An 18,705-nucleotide genomic window follows, 5' to 3' on the forward strand; every position below is an offset into this window, starting at 1 on the left:
CACTATCGTTAGTGTGACCTATACCTTGGGACTTTTTTTTTTTTACATGATTTCAGCCTTTGAAACACCTGCCCTCTAATTTCTGTAAGGGTCATTATCAGGTCTTCATCCATCTGTCCTGTAGTGACATCAAGTGGCCGAATGTGGGAATTGCAGTCTCCGGACCTCAATCAACAAGAACCTCCATGCTCATTTGGAATGACTAACATTACTCTTATAAGTATCGATAGGTGTAGTACAAAGGATTTACAAATACAGAGAATGGGAAATACTTAATTTTATTTAAATAAAAAAATGTACATCACATATTTTACAATAGACATTGTCTTCTTTAAAAACGCAAAGGATTACGTTATTGTATATAAATTCATCTTTCGTCATTTTAGTCCTCGGACACACAGATGACATAATTACCCACAACTGTCAGATGATTGCAGTATATTGAACTTCGCAGTGATATACTGTACGGGAATATCATGAAGTAATTGACTAACGTTTACATTTAGTTAGAACTAATACTTGGTGCACAGAAGGAGACCAATAGAAACCAGTGAACAACAGCTCTCCGTGTCACCATGATGACCTCTGCTGCCTGTAAGGAAGGCCTGTGAGTGATCCAAAAACAGCTAAAAGATGATCATGATTGTACCATGTGCCGCACAGCACTACCCTATGAACGATCACTGACATTTCTTTGTTTGCAGCGTGAATATAATCTGTCTAGAATGTTCTCGGCTGTCAACGTCTACCTACTGTTAGCCTGGTCCCAGGTCTGTCACTAGATTCATGGATCCAACTCCTTGGACTGTCATCACCATGCTACTCAGTACATGTACACAGTATATGCTAATGACACCAAACTCAACAGAACAGCTAAACTTTAGCTTTAGCGATTAAAGTATTATAAAACAGATCAGGGATCAGGGTTACGTTTGCCGTTGGGATGAAGCTGAGCAGCAGAGGTTGTCCTGAGACCAGTCTGAGCAGATCTTTTAAAAAGCTGACAGTTGATACACTAACTCAAAAACGCAAGAGGAAGATATCTGTCCAGTCTTCATGACTCCACCTGTGGCAAGGAGCTCAAACCGGCATACCAAACAGAAAATAAAAAAGAAATTAACTCTGTCTTTTAACCCAACCTTCAGTAAACATGTAGGTGTTGGCAGAACATGGCAGCAGTAAAAGCAGCAGTAAAAAGATGAAAAAAAAAAAACATTTTGGCAACAAAAAATAAACTAGGAGTTTACAGCAGTAACACAATACATTCTGTGTGCTTCTTTTAGGACAGACCCTGATTTCAAAGTTCGTGGTTACTACTAGACTAAGTTCCAGGTAAGCATGAAGACTACAGTAAACGCGAAGTCAGACAATCATTCAAATCAACCACACTGACAGCATGAGTTCCTTAGACAATAGACAACCTATAGAAATGACATTTCACACCCAGTCATAAGACAATAACTGACACAGTTCATACGGGCTTGTTAACAGTGTGGGAAGATGAATGCTTTTTAGGGGACTAGCTTGTTGTGCTGAGAGGCAAAAGAAAAAAGGATAGTATAATCTATTCTCTCATTTGAAGCAAACGATAGACCAGAAATATGCCCAGATGTCCACAATAACTCTTCCAGCCATTTTACAAAACACAGAAAGGTGTCCCACGTCCACTGGGTTTGGCATTCATGACAATTCTACATGTCAAACCTATCTGAGAAATAAAAGACCAGCTTCTAAACCCACACCGGTGACAATGATAAAGTGACATTGAAATATTCCGTTCAAACTACTTCTTCATCCTGCTGTGAATGAATACTACGGAACCGAGCCAGTTGACTGCCTCGACTTGCATTGAAATACTGACAAACTCCCGGACGAATTAACTAGTTACTAGTCAAGTTAACCAAGTTCAAATTTACTCCTGAACGGGACAGCACATTGTACACATCTGACCCCTCCAGTGTTAATACTACAGGTTGGTATTAGTGGTATTACCGTTAAAAACTACCATAGTATTACTATACCGTAACATGTCACTAAATACTGAAGTAACAGGTACTGGGCCTTGAGACACTGCGAAAATCATTAGTATGTTTATATGTGACCTACAGTACGCACCTTAAGGATGCGTTCGTCTACTAGGCTAAAGCCAAGGCATTAACTCATCTTTTAGGCCTCGGGGTTACTCAGCACACAAGTGTTGTTCACTGAACCAGCAATGTTACATTTAAACTACGTACCTTCAGTTTCGACACATTATTCAGGGTTTAGGTCTGCTATGACTCGAACAGGGCGTGTGCTTTAGTTTTATAACACAATCCACAGATCCAGGACCTGCCTTTAACTAAGTCCAGTTCCTCATCATTCCATTGGTTAATTAGAAAAATAAGCGGAATTCAAAAGAAAGGCATTTGAAAACGTTTCACAACGAACATCGTCGCCAAGGTCCCCACCGCTGTGCGTGACACACAGGACAGTTCAGTCGTGAGTGTTGAACGTACAACACACACACACACGTCATATGCAAACAGACATCTGAAAGCAGACGGTTTGTTGCTGAAATGTGCGCGAGCGTCTCCAAGGAAAATCTACAGCAACGATGTAAACGGACGGAAAAGGCTTCTTGTCGTGTTTGAACGTTGTTTCCGATGCTCGATGTTCACAGCTTTTTGTTTTCTACACAAACATCTAGCTACCGTACGGTTCCGTGCAAGACCGGCAGTAACAGTAACACTGACTCAAGACTTCACGAGATAGAGAGAAGACAGGTGAGCAGAGACGCACGATGTCTTGGCAGCTCACACACACACACATCTCTCTGAAGCAAATGAAAGCTGGCAGGCAGGCAGGCAGGAGAGCCAGCTCCTTCCCCTATGATGAGAAGTCTGTTAAAAATAATGACCCCCCCCCCCAATCCTTCTTCCTACAGTGTTGGAATGTGTTCACCATCCCTATTGGATTATAAGTCCCACCTTCACACACACCAGACAGAGGGGCGAGCGCACACACCCAGACAGAGGGGCAAGCGCACACACCAGACACCTCTCAGTCATAAAAGAAGATTGTCCAGTCACTGTAAATAAGAGAGTGAGGAGAAGAGGTGTGTCCCATCACTTCCCCAAATTGTCTTTTCTCCAGCCAGGGAGGGTTCAGGGGTAGGTGGCCCAGCCCTGACCCCAACCCAGGCCTATTTCCATGGGGATAGCAGGGCTACAGCTCAGGACTGCCCAAGGGTTGTCTGGAGGTGGTTGTGATTTTCATGTACTGGGTGAAGATCGCCTCGAAGGCCTCGTCTCGATGGATCATGGCACCAAACACCAGAGGCTGAGGAGACAGAAATCCACAAATCATATTTCATTTACTCAGAAATATGTGAAGGATAATAAAAAGGTCAAATGAGTCTTTATTTCCAAACCTTCTGTGTGGAGGGAGTGGCTATGGAGATTCCCATTCCTGACCCAGGTAAGACAGACAGCACTTTGTACTGCGAACAGAGACCAGAGAAGGTATCAGATAAATACAATTATGATCCATTCATTTCAAAAGGAATCCATCAGTTGCTGGAAGATGCACATCAGGATGTGACATCACAGAAAGGATATGACAAAAACATTGAATTAGTTGAGTGTGTAGATCGACACCTTCTGGATATCTGTGATGTCCGCCAGCTTAATGACCTTATTCTTCTTGGAGGAGGCCGATTTGGAACTGGAGCTCTCGAAGCACAGATAACTGAGACACAAAGAGACAGATGGCGAGAGAGGAGGAGGGGGAGAGTCAGCACAAAAATCACCCACTCTTGGATCTAGCGCCGAGAATCTGCAGCATAATGGCAACATTTCGTGGCATATTGTACACAGCCACATCAGAGAGAGTAAAGATGGCACACTTAAAAGGATGAGCAGACCACTAGAGGTGAAAAGCCACTGAGTTTAGTCTCAGAGAATCCGTACGTGATGAGGTAGGTCTACTTACTTCTCTGTAACGTAGAGCATGCCGTTTCGTATGTAGTCCGTTGGCATCTTACGGTCTCTGTTGATGAGGCAGCACCTCCACCCATTCTCACACACTGTAGACACACAAACAGAAAAACTGTTTATATTGATTTACTTCCACAAGCGGCTGGACAGCTCCCCAAATGTATTTTAACAACAAACAAAAAAGTTAAAAATGGAAGAAAAATCAAATAAAAACTCAATATTTTAGGTGCAGTAAGTCCTCTGACCTGGTAGAGGGCGCTCATTCTCTGAGACGTTGAAGATCTCATGAAAGGCTCCCTTCTTGGTGCTATGAATCCTGGCGCTGTCAGCATCCAGGTTTACACCGCACGGGACCGTTGCTAGGCTACCTCTAGCCACCACAGGCTGAATCTAGAGGGGAGGGGGTGTGGGAGGAGGGGGGAGGGGTGTGGGAGACACACGGAGAGGGAGGAAAATGAGGAGAAGGAGTTGGGGAGCGGGTGGGAAAGGAGGAGGAGGAAGAAGAGGAATATTTTTACTACAGAGCACTACTGTAGCCATCTTCCACTACGGATTCTCTCGGAGACTAAACTGGGAGACAGCCTCTCACAGAGAGAGAGGAAACATAAGATGGAGGCCATTCATCTGTACACAGTAGGAGTATGTGCTCCTCATAACATAGCCTTGCAAACAACTTGTGTCTTATTTAACATCAGCTTCAGGGTGAGGTTCTCGTGCAAAGCGCAGAGCAGCCCCCAGACACACTCATATCGACACAGTACATGTAGGTAAATCAGTCATCTTTGTTAGTTTCATTTCTAAGTGAGGACATTGCTATGTAAACTTAATTTATTGAATTGTCTATTCCATCCTCTACACTTCTGCCCTGAAGTGTGCACTGGTTCACTACCCCTCAATATATAGATTTATGGTGGAACATTGCCCACCTGTTTTTTGCCTATGCATACTTACACCCACCAATCCAATGCTTTTAGTGAAGGGTAAATCCCTGAAGGGGGGTGAGCGAGTGCACACGTCAGGCAGGGGGGGATCAGAAGTCAGTGTACAGTACAGACATTATGGTATAGTAGTGGATTAGTTAGTGTATGTAATGCTGGGAGTGAGAGTAGGGAGCTCTGTAGATAAATGGCCATGCCGTTTACAGCTACAGTACAATATACGCCCTCATGCTGCAGGCAGGCAGGCCGGCCCCTAACTATACAGTAGATAGATGGGATTATTTGTAACGTTACATAGAAGAATAAGTCTGAGCTACATAGTTGTGGAATTCAGACACACTAGTTAGCTCCGTTTTTCCAAGGGTTACCTGGCAAATGATTTTAAAATCGAGTGATTGTTCTACTAAATTGGAATCACTAGAAAGTTTTCCCTTACCTGGTTATCTTACCATCGATATGAGGGAATAACAATTGTGTGTTCTAGAGGTAAACTATGTGGGAAAAAAAGAGGTGCTACTGGAAACCGGACTACAGTGTATTACTACTCTAGTCACATTGAAGTTGCTTGTAACAGTGGTGCTTTGGGTTTGTGGCAGCACACTGAACAACCTGGTTACTACAGAGTATGTCTGGGAAAATGGATTAAAACAAATGTCACAAATCAATTCAGAATTGGTTCAAGTAAAGGGTTCATCATTATGCCATTATGGCCCACTAAAAGTGGATATTTACAATGACATTTTTGATCCATTTATTCAAACACTCAGTTAATGCTGGGAGGTTTTGTCGTGAACCACACGCGCGCACACACACACACACTTATACATGTTTTAGCTGGTGGCACACACAGGCACTATGTAACGTAAGGGGACAGAGGCACACCAGAGTCCCTACCTTCTCAGACCCAGACAGCTGAGAGAGAGAAACAAAACACAACGTATAGTTGACAGTCACTAAAGCAAAAGACCATCTAGCACCACTAACATTACTGCCAACTGGCTGAGGAAACAGACCAAGATAAGACATCGCAAACACTCAACACACGGTCACATACAGACACACACACACACACACACACACACACACATATGACAGAGCATGACATTCAGGTGGCAGTGTCGAGGTAAACTAGGTTTGTTTAAAGGGCTCCATTTTTTTTAAAAAGTGGTTAAGGCTCATCATGGTTATTTTTCTATCAAAAATCTATGCTTGAGTTGTAGTAGATACTTTTGTAATGTGGTTATGGTTTAGTTATTTAGCATTTGGATAAGGGATAGTGTTCGGGAAGTTTGGGTTGGATAAACAATTGGTTCCTTTCTCTATGGGGAGAGTTATTTGTGCGTGCCCAGAGTAAGTTATGTCAGATGACAGTGTGTGTGTGTGTGTGTGTGTGTATGTGTGTGTGTGTGTGTGTGTGTGTGTGTGTGTGTGTGTGTGTTATTGTATGCTGGATATGTTGTGTGCGTGTGTGGATATGTACATGTGCGTCTGTGTATGCACTCATAAGTGCGCGTCCTCACCCGTCGAGACATCGTAGCGTTGGTCCTCTCCTTCAACTGTGGATCAGTTGGTAGGTTGTTCCAGTCGATGTGAGGGGTGTCATATTTGTCCCTCAGCTTGGGACAGCTTTTAAACAAGAAGTCTATGATGAAGAACTTGATCCCTGCATACAGCCCTGAGAGAAAAAGAAGAGACTTTAAAAAGCCAATTCTCTTCAGATTAAAAAAAAATGAAAAAAGTTGAGACAGTAATGTTGCTAAGCACAATGGATTGCACAAAAAAAAAATTGTTGGTATACTTTATTGTTTACACTTTTTATGCATTTCATAAAACGTGTGTCTGCTGTAAACTAAACACGCACCAACAGGGAACACACAGGAGAAGACTAATTGCTTTAGAGAGGAACAAACAATGAATCTCAGTGTGCCAAGAGACACAATGCCCCTGAGCAGCAATGAAGAGAACAAAGGGGTGTTTTTATATTGAATATTACGTAACTATAGCATTTCACTCCGTGTGTGTGTGTGTGTGTGTGTGTGTGTGCAGCAGCGTGTGTGTATGTGTGTATATATATATGTTTATGTGTGCTTGTACTCACCAATCATGAAGCCCACGAGTTTATAGGGCAGTATGCAGGAGGAGAGAAAGGTAACCCACAGGCTGATGTAGAGCTTCTGAGTGATCTCAGGCTGCACCCACATGAATAGGCTGCACACACACACACACACACACACACACACACACACACACACACACACGACAGAGCGAGGGCGAGAGAGAAACCGTTTTGATTAACTATTCAGACCAACAGAGGGACAAGCATTGGATGGTAAAGACAGTGAAACAGCCATTTCTTACTTACTTTTTTATTTTCTCCAAAACATCCGCCATCTTACCAAAAAGGTTCTGTGAAAAAAGGCCCAGAAAAATGACTTTCCCAAAACACACAAAGTCTTAATGTGGTGTGTGTGTGTGTATTTGTGTGATGACGTGCGTATTTATGCGTGCTTGTGTGTCGTTGCTGGCTACTACTGTACCTGGGCTTTTTGTGCAACATCAAGCACTAACTGGAACTTTTCAGACACAGTCAAATCATCCTTTGACGGTTCCTACACGAAACAAACCCAAACAAAATCAGCTCATGCCATAGGCAGGAAATACGACAGGCCACTTCCTGTGGGATCAGGAAGCTAAGAGGAAGTCATGTGAAATGGGAGGCGTCTTACTATAGGATCCGTAATGTCCGGCACAATGCTCCACTGAATCCTCCAACCTCTGAAAAGGGAAAAAAGGGAAGATGTAAAAATGTCAACAACAACAACAACAACTCTAAAAGCAGGACGGGCAACTGGCAGCCCGCACCTGCAGATCAATTTCAAATGATCTTACTGTTGAGAGTTCAAATAAAAGAACACACACATTTTGGTTGTGCTTAAGCAGTTTCTCTTACGTCAGTCACTGACTGTCAGCTAATATTTTTTTAGATTGGTAAATTAGTCTAGCGGCCAGCTATCTACACCTTTTAGTAATCGCACCATTTGATTTTTAAAGTCATTCACTCAAAATTAAAATCGGCATTTTTTTTTTATCTGCAGACCTAGAGGGGGCCGTTAAAATGTTTTGTTTCGCAAAGTGGCAGGGAACAAAGTTTTGCTTAGGGTCTCTAAAAAGACGAGGGACGGTTCTGACTGCATGTGTGGGTCTGCACCCGCGAGCCTCTGTGGTCCCCCATGATGAGTTTAGATTTTTGGAAGCCCCCACCCCTATAAAAGTGGCCCATCCCTGCTCTAAATAGATTCTGAGAAAATGAGCTGCACCACATTATATAGGTAGGTACAGTGTAATTACATGTAAGAGAGTGGAGTATGAATTTATTTATCAGAACTTGGTAAATATGTACTCAACATGTAAAAGTATTGGTCTCTTGTTTCATGAGCTGAAATATAATGTGCACATACACACACTTACTTCTTTATGTCCCCGTTAGTGAACATTTCTCTTTTGCCAAGATAATCCATCTACACAACCTGTCAAAAGTTTTAGAACATCTACTCATTCAAGGGTTTCTCTTTATTTGTTTGTTTATTTGTTAATATTTTCTACATTGTAGAATAATAGTGAAGACATCAAAACTATGAATTAACACATATGGAATCATGTAGTAACCAAAAAGTGTTAAACAAAAATACATTTTATATTTGAGATTCTTCAAAGTAGCCACGCCTTGATGACGGCTTTGCACACTCTTGGCATTCTCTCAACCAGCTTCATGAAGTAGTCACCTGGAATGCATTTCAATTAACAGGTGTACCGTGTCCATTGTGGGGCGGCAGCGTAGCCTAGTGGTTAGAGCGTTGGACTAGTAACCGGAAGGTTGCGAGTTCAAACCCCCGAGCTGACAAGGTACAAATCTGTCGTTCTGCCCCTGAACAGGCAGTTAAAATTGAAAATCAGAATTCTTGAAAATTGAAAATAAGAATATGTTCTTAACTGACTTGCCTGGTTAAATAGAGGTAAAATTAAAAAAAAAAAAAAAAAATGGTGGAATTTCTTAATGCGTTTGAGTCAATCACACTTAACCAGCATGGCAAATACAGCATTCTGCAGTGATATGCCATCCCTTCTGGTTTGGGCTTTTTTATTTTCAACAGGACACCTCCAGGCTGTGGAAGGGCTATTTGACCAAGACGGAGAGTGATGGAGTGCTGCATCAGATGACCTGGCCTCCACAATCACCCAGCCTCAACCAAAATTAGATGGTTTGGGTTAGACTGCAGAGTGGAGGAAAAACAGCCAACAAGTGCTCAGCATATGTGGGAACTCCTTCAAGAAGGTTGGAAAAGCTGTCAAGGCAAGTGGCGGCTATTTGAAGAATCTCAAATATAAAACATATTTGGATTTGTTTAACACTTTTTGCGGTTACTACATGATCCCATATGGGTTATTTCATAGTTTTGATGTCCTCACTAAAAATAAAAGAAAAACCTTTGAATGAGTAGGTGTTCTAAAACTTTTGACCGATAGTGTACCTGACAGGTCGGCATATCAAGAAGCGGATTAATCATCATTACACAGGTGCAACTTGTGCTGGGGGCAATAAAAGGCCACTAAAAACGTGCAGTTTTGTCACACAACACAATGCCACAGATGTCTCAAGTTTAGAGCGAGTGTGCAATTGGCAAGCTGACTGCAGGAATGTCCAACCTGTTGCCAGATAAGATTAAATTAATTCCTCTACCATAAGCCGCCTCAAATGTTGTTTTGGAGAATTTGGTAGTACGTCTAACTGGCCTCACAACCGCAGACCACGTGTAACCACACCAGTCCAGGACCTCCACATCACCTGCGGAATCGTCTGAGACCAGCCAACCCGAACAGCTGATGAAACTGGGTTTGCACCTTAAACTTTCAGCACAAACTGTCAGAAACCTTCTCAGGGAAGCTCATCTGTAGGGGTTATGGTATAAGCTACGGACAACAAACACAATTGCATTTGACATATTACCCATTGAGCACGTCTGGGATGCTCTGGATCGAAGTATACGACAGCGTGTCTAAGTTCCCGACAAAATATCCAGCAACTTCGCACAGCCATTGAAGAGGAGTGGGACAACATTGCACAATCGTCAGTCTGATCAACTCTATGCGACAGAGCTGTGTCACCCACAATGAGGCAAATGGTGGTCACACCAGATACTGACTGGTTTTCTGATCCACGCCCCTACTTTTCTTTCTTAAAAAAAGGTCTCTCTGACCAACAGAGGCATATCTGCATTTCCAGTCATGTGAAATCCATAGATTAGGGCTTAATTGATTTAAATTGACTGATTTCCTGAGAAGAACTGTAACTCCGTAAAATCTTTGAAATTGTTGCATGTTTACATTCACACCGTTCCATGTCCTTTCCTACAGCTCAGCTAAAAACCACTCCAAATAAGCTCCATTCATTAAAATCACAATTTAACCAACACCCATCTATTGTTGTGACTACCTGGACCTACCAATTGGTATTTAAGAAACCAAACGGATTTGAATGAAAAGTATTTGTTTAAACATGAAGAGGTGAATGGAAGAAGCAAACCATTTCAAATGGGCTACATGTCACATTAAACAGTATATAAACACTCTAAATAGGCCAGGAGCCAGACAGGGAGCCAGAGGAAGGAAAAATAATTATTTAGAGCTGTATTATTTCAAGGCTATAACCTACAAAGAAATACATTGTGAAGCATTTGCGAGTGCTACACAATAGGCTGGTAGGGACATAAAGCACTCTGAATTCCGTTGCATTACATCATTACAGTCTATAAATTGTGATATACTAAGTATTAAATTCAATAAAAAAAAAATTTTTTAAAAGTGCCTTTTGAATTTGTTTTTATAATACATTTTTAGAAATCTGAGTTTGGCCAGTCTGGGGCTTCAGGCTTACGTGACGGTACATGGAGAGCCGGCCAGGAGCAGAGAATATCCCCTCACTTGCAGAGCAACTGGGGATGACAAACACCCTTTTGGCAAATCTTTTCAGGCTGTGCAGAGATGCAGAGTTGTTTTAAAAAAATAATAATTCTATATTTAGGTCTAAAAAAGGTTTTTAGGCTAAATAACCCAATCAAAACAGAAAGCTCCTTGAACTTGGGAATATGCCAGGCCTATTGGGACAAAATAATTTATGGCCCATTGTATAGATAATAGAACAAAAAAACATACGAAACGTTTAAGAGATTTAGATTTGTTATAAATACTTTGCTACAACGACACACTTCGTTATATATCCACCTTAGTTGTGAACACTACATGACTGCACTCCCTTCTCTTGGTCCTCATCTTTATAAAAGTCACCTCGATTTAGCACCTGTGTGTTTTATCAGTTAATGAAAAGTTTATGAGTAGACTACAGATGCATGCTGGGCCAGGCATGCTCCGAGCTCGCGAAGTAGAGTGCTACCTGAACAAAATTGGAGCGGATGAGGAGTCCGACGCTCCAGTCTTTGGGAATTTGGGCTCCGCTCGAGCTCCACTCACATACTCTGGTTCAGTGTAGTTGGATCACTCAGCGTCATCAATACATGACAATGTAATATCAATGTGTGTGTGTGTATGCATGTCTCACTTAGCAATGAGGTAATTCAAGGAGAGCCTCAGGATGGCCAAGAAGAGGAGCATGGGGATGGCCCAGCCATGCCACGCAGCATTCATGTAGATCTGAGACCGGAGGAAACACAAATGGCATTCGTCATTTCATCCAGCAACTTAGCCTGCATCCCATTTCTCGCAATCACTAGATGTAATATACCAGTCTTCCAAATGACAAGCACTACTGAATATAGTGGGAGATCTGGGACATCGAATGAGAGGAAGTTGAAGAGACAAACAGAAGAGGCATTTGGTCGATGTCCATCTCTGTGGAATAGCACGTGTCAAAGTCGAGAGAAGGGTTTCCAGTAGTCAAACTCCTACAGTTACATATTCGTTTCCTTACCCTGTAAGCAGTCTATGGACATGGTATGACAGCGATCCATGCTTTGGTTTTGTTCAACCGTCACCAAATGGCAACTTTTTATATTTGTGGCACAACTCCAATGCAAGTCAACGATACCAATATATTAGCATTTTCTGGGGGGCTTCATGTCCAAATCATCCTAAAAGTTACTCAAATGAATTGTTTTCGCACAATGAAGTTACTTCTAGATGATTTGGACATGACTCGCATCTCTCTTTTTTTTTTTTTAAGACCGATAGGAGCAGTTGTACTCACTATGAAGGAAATAGCTGAGGTGTACACGGAGTGCCAGTTGGATAAGGCTGAGAGGTTCCTCATGAAGTTAGTGACAGGTCTGGCTCCTCGCTCTGGGGAAAATACAAAATCAGTCATCCACTTGTCACATGACAATATCTGACAGCAGTAGCTCAACGGCAGAAGGTGTGACTGTTCTGAGTGGGAATTCATCTATAAATACTCACTGAGTCGCCTCATGTTTTCTGTTAGCCTGGAGAGAGGGACATACAACAGGAATTTTAGCATGCACTTTACACAGACACCACACAGTGGGGGAGCACAATCCTCAAACGTCTACTAAAAGAGCGAAATGTTCCTGCGGAGGTAGCGACACCTCAACCCACTGATCATTCTGTTTATGAGTCACACAGAGGCAAGGAGAGGAAAGACTGAAGAGCTCAATCTATTTCTCTAGGCTCTCTCCACAAAGGTCTGCTACAATACATTCTACATTCTTTATTTCTAGAGCTTTCTACCTGTGCTGCCAACTTTTATCCAATCCGTGTGCACTTCAAACTGTGTACGTATGTGTGTGTTTACAGTACTCGCCTGCCTACGGTCACAGCAGCCAATGACCTGAAGGATGAGTAAACCCTGTACAATCTGATCTGTGCTGAGCAGCAAAATGAGCCAAGTCCTAGACTGAACCCAGCTAACTTAAAGTGGAGAGTAATGTATGAGTTTCATCTAGACACTGATCTAGGATCAGTGAGGAATTGACCCCCTAATGGTTAAGGTTAGAATTGGGGGATAGTGAAGCTGATCCTAAATCAGTGCCCGAGGGCAATGTCTATAGCCTCAGTCATTGGCTGCAGGGAGTGTGGTAGTGTGGTTGAGCCACCACCAGAGGGCACAGACACTGTATTCAGTGATGTGCAACATATAGAGAAGGTCCAGAGTTCTAGTGTCTGTATAGGATTCACATCACTACTGTTAAGGTTGGGGTGAAAGACGACTGTTTCTGTGAGTACTGGCCATGTGGGGTGCAACAAATTCACCATTTTCCGATACGGACAACTACAACGCAGCCTCTCAATGTGACTGGTGTTTTCACCACCTCACTCAGTACTCACCTTTTAGAACATAGAAATACATTTACAAGAACAGACATTCCAATTTAAACCAATAATCCATTATGGGGTGGACCCATTCATTCTATTGTATTTCTAGGATTTTGACACGCCATCGTATGAGCACAACGACGCACCTTTTAGCGCTTAGCGGTTCCTCAGCCTCCACAGTGTTCTCCTCCGGGACGAAGCGGAAGTCTTCGATGTAGACCCCCAACCTGTCATAGAGCCACCTCCACGCCCGCAAGTACAGGGTCTCCCCCTGCGGCGGCTTCTCTTTGTCTGGAGGGGGCAGAGTTGAAGGTCACGGTCTCAATAGGGTTCTTTATTTGTTAGTGGGCGCTTCACGTTACTGCACACGAAGAGGACTCATGTCTGTTCTTTTTGTCTTTCATCTTGTCACTGAACATTAATGAAATGCACATTCGAAAGACAGGGAACGAGGGAGAGCGAGGACAAGACAGACACAGGAAAAGAGGTTTACAGGCAGTGCAGGTTTATAATAAGTACAATGAAGTTGCCTCACTGTCGGTTTGGAGTTTCTATGACCAAGGGCAACTAACTACCTGAAGCCGTTTATTAAATGAAGACGGGTAGAGAAGGAGATACAGGTCTGTAGATCGCCCTGTTAAGACATTGGTTTAATTTAGAGTTAATACCAAAGACCCATTAACCTAAATTACACACTGAGCTCCTTGTGTGTCTAGTACAGAAACACAAATTCATGTACGCACATTCTACAGTTGGCGTGGCTGCTCTAACTAACACCACGGGCCTGTTTGGCATAGATTAAACCTTGCCCATTTCCTACAATAAAACCCTCGCCAGTGTCACCAGCGCCTGAAGCTACTTGACAAACTGGTTCTGGAACCCTAAAACAGTGATCAGGAACCCTAAAATAAAAACCTCGCCAGTGTCACCAGCACCTGAAGCTACTAGACAAACTGGTTCTGGAAACCTAAAAGAATCAAGATTTTTGCTTTTACAAAAGATACTTCTACAGTTCAAACTGTTCCGTCCCATGTACACAAACAGTGTCTTTCTTCCAGCGTGCTGGCAGATAGGCTGCCTGCCAGTAATCTGTGCTCCACACACACACTAAAATATATCTGGTAGAGAGGATGTTCAGAGCCCAGAATGTGTTCTGCACTAAACACTGCTATTAAAGCTGCTCGTCCTTACGGTCGGGTTAGAGTTTTAAAATGAATGGGGAAACGGATCCTTTTTGAACAAATTGTTTTGATACGAGAACACACACACACACACACACACACACACACACACACACACACACACACACACACCTAACTTTGATGAAAAACAGGTATTCTGCATTGTCTCAAGTGATTTAAGATGCTTTGTGAGTGTTTGTCAATATGCGAAATCCCCCATGGAGAAAACACATCATCCTGAATCCCCCCCACACACAGGGTTATTACAGTCTTCCCACAGTCCCTATAGAGTCACAGGAAACGTTGGTCCCCTGTTCTTGTCCCGTCAGGTCTACAGCCCCACCGGGCTATCACTGGCTTCAACCAGACTCTTGAATGCCTCCCCACAGTCCCTGGCTGCCCTGTAGTCCTACAAACCCTTTTATTTCACTGATGGTAGTTACTGCAGTTTCTGACAAAGGTTTCTTCTGACCCAAGGCTCGTTAAATACTGAAACTAGGCATCTTATTTAAAATCTTTACAGATCTGGGATCAGTGTGAGCAGTATCAATCTGGGCTCTTTAATCCATAAACCGTACAGATAGGGGGCGCTTTTTGGGGTTTACTATCAGCGGTCATAGGCGTTACACCGTAGGCCACTTTCTGCCTTGCTTACCTGCGTCTTTGCCATTGGCAGCAGGCGTTGGAGACGGGGGTTTACGGGCAGGCTGTGGCGGCGAGTCTTCCAACCTGATAGAAGATAGAAGTATAGAATAAAAAGGAGAAAAAAAGAGAAAAAGATTGTTTGTTTACATAGTGTTGCAAAGACTCATTCAAGTACACCCTTCATGGGATTTATGCCGCGTCTAAATTTTGGTTATTTGATGTATAGTGTATCTTCATGCCCCTCTATGCCCTTGTAGACCTTACTGTAAGGACAAGGAGACATTCCACATGGTGGAATTAATTAATACCGGCTGGAGCGCAGGGTGATCCACCCCAATGAAGGACAACTCACTGGGGTAGGCAGGGTTGCAGCACTGAAGGACAACTCACTGGGGTAGGCAGGGTTGCAGCACTGAAGGACAACTCACTGGGGTAGGCAGGGTTGCAGCACTGAAGGACAACTCACTGGGGTAGGCAGGGTTGCAGCACTGAAGGACAACTCACTGGGGTAGGCAGGGTTGCAGCACTGAAGGACAACTCACTGGGGTAGGCAGGGTTGCAGCACTGAAGGACAACTCACTGGGGTAGGCAGGGTTGCAGCACTGAAGGACAACTCACTGGGGTAGGCAGGGTTGCAGCACTGAAGGACAACTCACTGGGGTAGGCAGGGTTGCAGCACTGAAGGACAACTCACTGGGGTAGGCAGGGTTGCAGCACTGAAGGACAACTCACTGGGGTAGGCAGGGTTGCAGCACTGAAGGACAACTCACTGGGGTAGGCAGGGTTGCAGCACTGAAGGACAACTCACTGGGGTAGGCAGGGTTGCAGCACTGAAGGACAACTCACTGGGGTAGGCAGGGTTGCAGCACTGAAGGACAACTCACTGGGGTAGGCAGAGTTGCAGCACTGAAGGACAACTCACTGGGGTAGGCAGGGTTGCAGCACTGAAGGACAACTCACTGGGGTAGGCAGGGTTGCAGCACTGAAGGACAACTCACTGGGGTAGGCAGGGTTGCAGCACTGAAGGACAACTCACTGGGGTAGGCAGGGTTGCAGCACTGAAGGACAACTCACTGGGGTAGGCAGGGTTGCAGCACTGAAGGACAACTCACTGGGTTAGGCAGGGTTGCAGCACTGAAGGACAACTCACTGGGGTAGGCAGGGTTGCAGCACTGAAGGACAACTCAACGGGGTAGGCAGGGTTGCAGCACTGAAGGACAACTCACTGGGGTAGGCAGGGTTGCAGCACTGAAGGACAACTCACTGGGGTAGGCAGGGTTGCAGCACTGAAGGACAACTCACTGGGGTAGGCAGGGTTGCAGCACTGAAGGACAACTCACTGGGGTAGGCAGGGTTGCAGCACTGAAGGACAACTCACTGGGGTAGGCAGGGTTGCAGCACTGAAGGACAACTCACTGGGGTAGGCAGGGTTGCAGCACTGAAGGACAACTCACTGGGGTAGGCAGGGTTGCAGCACTGAAGGACAACTCACGGGGGTAGGCAGGGTTGCAGCACTGAAGGACAACTCACTGGGGTAGGCAGGGTTGCAGCACTGAAGGACAACTCACTGGGGTAGGCAGGGTTGCAGCACTGAAGGACAACTCACTGGGGTAGGCAGGGTTGCAGCACTGAAGGACAACTCACGGGGGTAGGCAGGGTTGCAGCACTGAAGGACAACTCACGGGGGTAGGCAGGGTTGCAGCACTGAAGGACAACTCACGGGGGTAGGCAGGGTTGCAGCACTGAAGGACAACTCACTGGGGTAGGCAGGGTTGCAGCACTGAAGGACAACTCACTGGGGTAGGCAGGGTTGCAGCACTGAAGGCAGCGCACACACCTTGAGTTGTTTTATTTAACCAAGTAGGCCAGTAGAGAACAAGTTCTCATTTACAACTGCGACCTTGCCAAGATAAAGCAAAGCAGTCCGACAAAAACAACACACAGAAGACAGACAGACCGAGAGACACACCGAGAGACATACACACAGACCGAGAGGGATGTGACCATCTAAGTGAGCAACACTTAGAGAATGAGATGACACACATTGTTCCCCTCGCTCTCTCCATCACCGACCTGGATTTTAGCACCTCGTTCATTCTCAGTTCGAGGTCGAGCCTCTTCCCTCTCTCCCTCTCCAGCTCTTCCTTTATCTTCTCCACATTTGTTTCCTCTCGTAGCTTCCTCAACTCCTCTTCTGAAAAACAACACATTAATGACGGGTATCATGATGACAATGATGATTATCACCACATTTGTTTACCCCCGTTGTTAATCCACAGACAGACAAATAGATTCCAGAATACAATTTCCACTTGTTCAAAATCTGGTTTTGCAAAACCTTTGAGATGATCTGGATCATATTGTCACATCTTTACAAGGGGCCGTTTCAAAACAACAACAGTGTTATTCTGGTAGCTTCTGAGCTGTGATTACATTTCAACCTCTGCAGACGGCAGTACAGAATGATAATCATGGGATGAGATTGTGATCCTCTTACATTGTCCCACTTGGCTCCTTTCACTGCTATGCTATGTATCCTGAGCCGAGACACTGCGATGCTAAGAGGCTGGTCACTAGTCACAATACACAGCCGACAGAACACGCCGGTAATTGTTTCACTAACGTTGTTTCACTAACGTCCCGTTTCTTTCTTGTTTCCTCTTTCCCTCGCTTCGATCCTCTTCTTTCTTACTGACCTCTTTCCCTCCCTCCCTCCCTCCCTCCCTCCCCTCCCCTCGCTGACTCACTCCAGTAGTGTCAGGTGTCATCAGGTGACCGAGCAGACCATGACTCCTCTCAGCCCCATGCCGGAGCTCAGCCCTGTGTTCATGCTCACACAACCAGAGTCTCATGAATACTGGAAGAGAGAGGGCAGCTCCTCTCACAAAGACTGGAGGCACATGGTTGATGAACATGGCACATTAACAGATACCAAAAGTGACGCAAAAGATTCAAATCTTTGCAACGTGACCGCAACACACACACAGCAAAAAAAGAAACGTACTCTCACTGTCAACTGCGTTTATTTTCAGCAAACTTAACATGTGTAAACATTTGAATGAACATAAGATTCAACAACGGAGACAAACTGAACAAGTTCCACAGACACGTGACTAACAGAAATTGAATAATGTGTCCCTGAACAAAAAGGGGGGGGTCAAAAGTAACCGTCAGTATCTGGTGTGGCCACCAGCTGCATTAAGTACTGCAGTGCATCTTCTCAGGGTCTGCACCAGATTTGGCAGTTCTTGCTGTGAGATGTTAACACCCTCTTCCACCAAGGCACCTGCAAGTTCCCTGACATTTCTGGGGGGGGGGACGACCCTAGCCCTCACCCTCCGATCCAACAGGTCCCAGACGTGCTCAATGGGATTGAGATCCGGGCTCTTTGCCGGCCATGGCAGAACACTGACATGCCTGTCATGAAGGAAATCACGCCCAGAACGAGCAGTATGGCTTGTGACATTGTCATGCTGGAGGGTCATGTCAGGATGAGCCTGCAGGAAGGGTACCACAAGGGAGGAGGAGGTCTTCCCTGTAACACACAGCGTTGAGATTGCCTGCAATGACAAGCTCAGTCCGATGATGCTGTGACACACCACCCCAGACCACGACGGACCCCCC

General features: G+C 44.5%; 1 protein-coding gene across 5 annotated transcripts in view; it reads right to left on the reverse strand.

The window, feature by feature from the left end:
- Positions 1 to 262: 262 nt before the first annotated feature.
- gramd4a (GRAM domain containing 4a) overlaps positions 263 to 18,705 on the reverse strand; it is a 63,427-nt gene continuing 44,984 nt past the window's right edge. For 4 of the 5 annotated variants that reach the window (XM_035748564.2, XM_052491742.1, XM_035748566.2 and 1 more), the window contains 17 exons: positions 17,155 to 17,275; positions 15,092 to 15,165; positions 13,402 to 13,546; positions 12,380 to 12,405; positions 12,174 to 12,265; positions 11,529 to 11,620; positions 7,642 to 7,690; positions 7,453 to 7,524; positions 7,278 to 7,321; positions 7,014 to 7,123; positions 6,436 to 6,590; positions 5,810 to 5,827; positions 4,223 to 4,367; positions 3,973 to 4,066; positions 3,639 to 3,729; positions 3,413 to 3,481; positions 263 to 3,321 (listed from right to left, as the gene is read on the reverse strand). In XM_035748564.2, the coding sequence (XP_035604457.1) occupies positions 3,208 to 3,321; positions 3,413 to 3,481; positions 3,639 to 3,729; positions 3,973 to 4,066; positions 4,223 to 4,367; positions 5,810 to 5,827; positions 6,436 to 6,590; positions 7,014 to 7,123; positions 7,278 to 7,321; positions 7,453 to 7,524; positions 7,642 to 7,690; positions 11,529 to 11,620; positions 12,174 to 12,265; positions 12,380 to 12,405; positions 13,402 to 13,546; positions 15,092 to 15,165; positions 17,155 to 17,275 (1,511 nt within the window). In that variant the 3' untranslated portion in view covers positions 263 to 3,207. The remainder of the gene's footprint in view (positions 3,322 to 3,412; positions 3,482 to 3,638; positions 3,730 to 3,972; positions 4,067 to 4,222; positions 4,368 to 5,809; positions 5,828 to 6,435; positions 6,591 to 7,013; positions 7,124 to 7,277; positions 7,322 to 7,452; positions 7,525 to 7,641; positions 7,691 to 11,528; positions 11,621 to 12,173; positions 12,266 to 12,379; positions 12,406 to 13,401; positions 13,547 to 15,091; positions 15,166 to 17,154; positions 17,276 to 18,705) is intronic. The other variant, XM_035748565.2, reaches the window with a different exon arrangement.

Source organism: Oncorhynchus keta, chromosome 33 (genome assembly GCF_023373465.1).
Source record: "Oncorhynchus keta strain PuntledgeMale-10-30-2019 chromosome 33, Oket_V2, whole genome shotgun sequence".
Taxonomy (NCBI): Eukaryota; Metazoa; Chordata; class Actinopteri; order Salmoniformes; family Salmonidae; genus Oncorhynchus; species Oncorhynchus keta.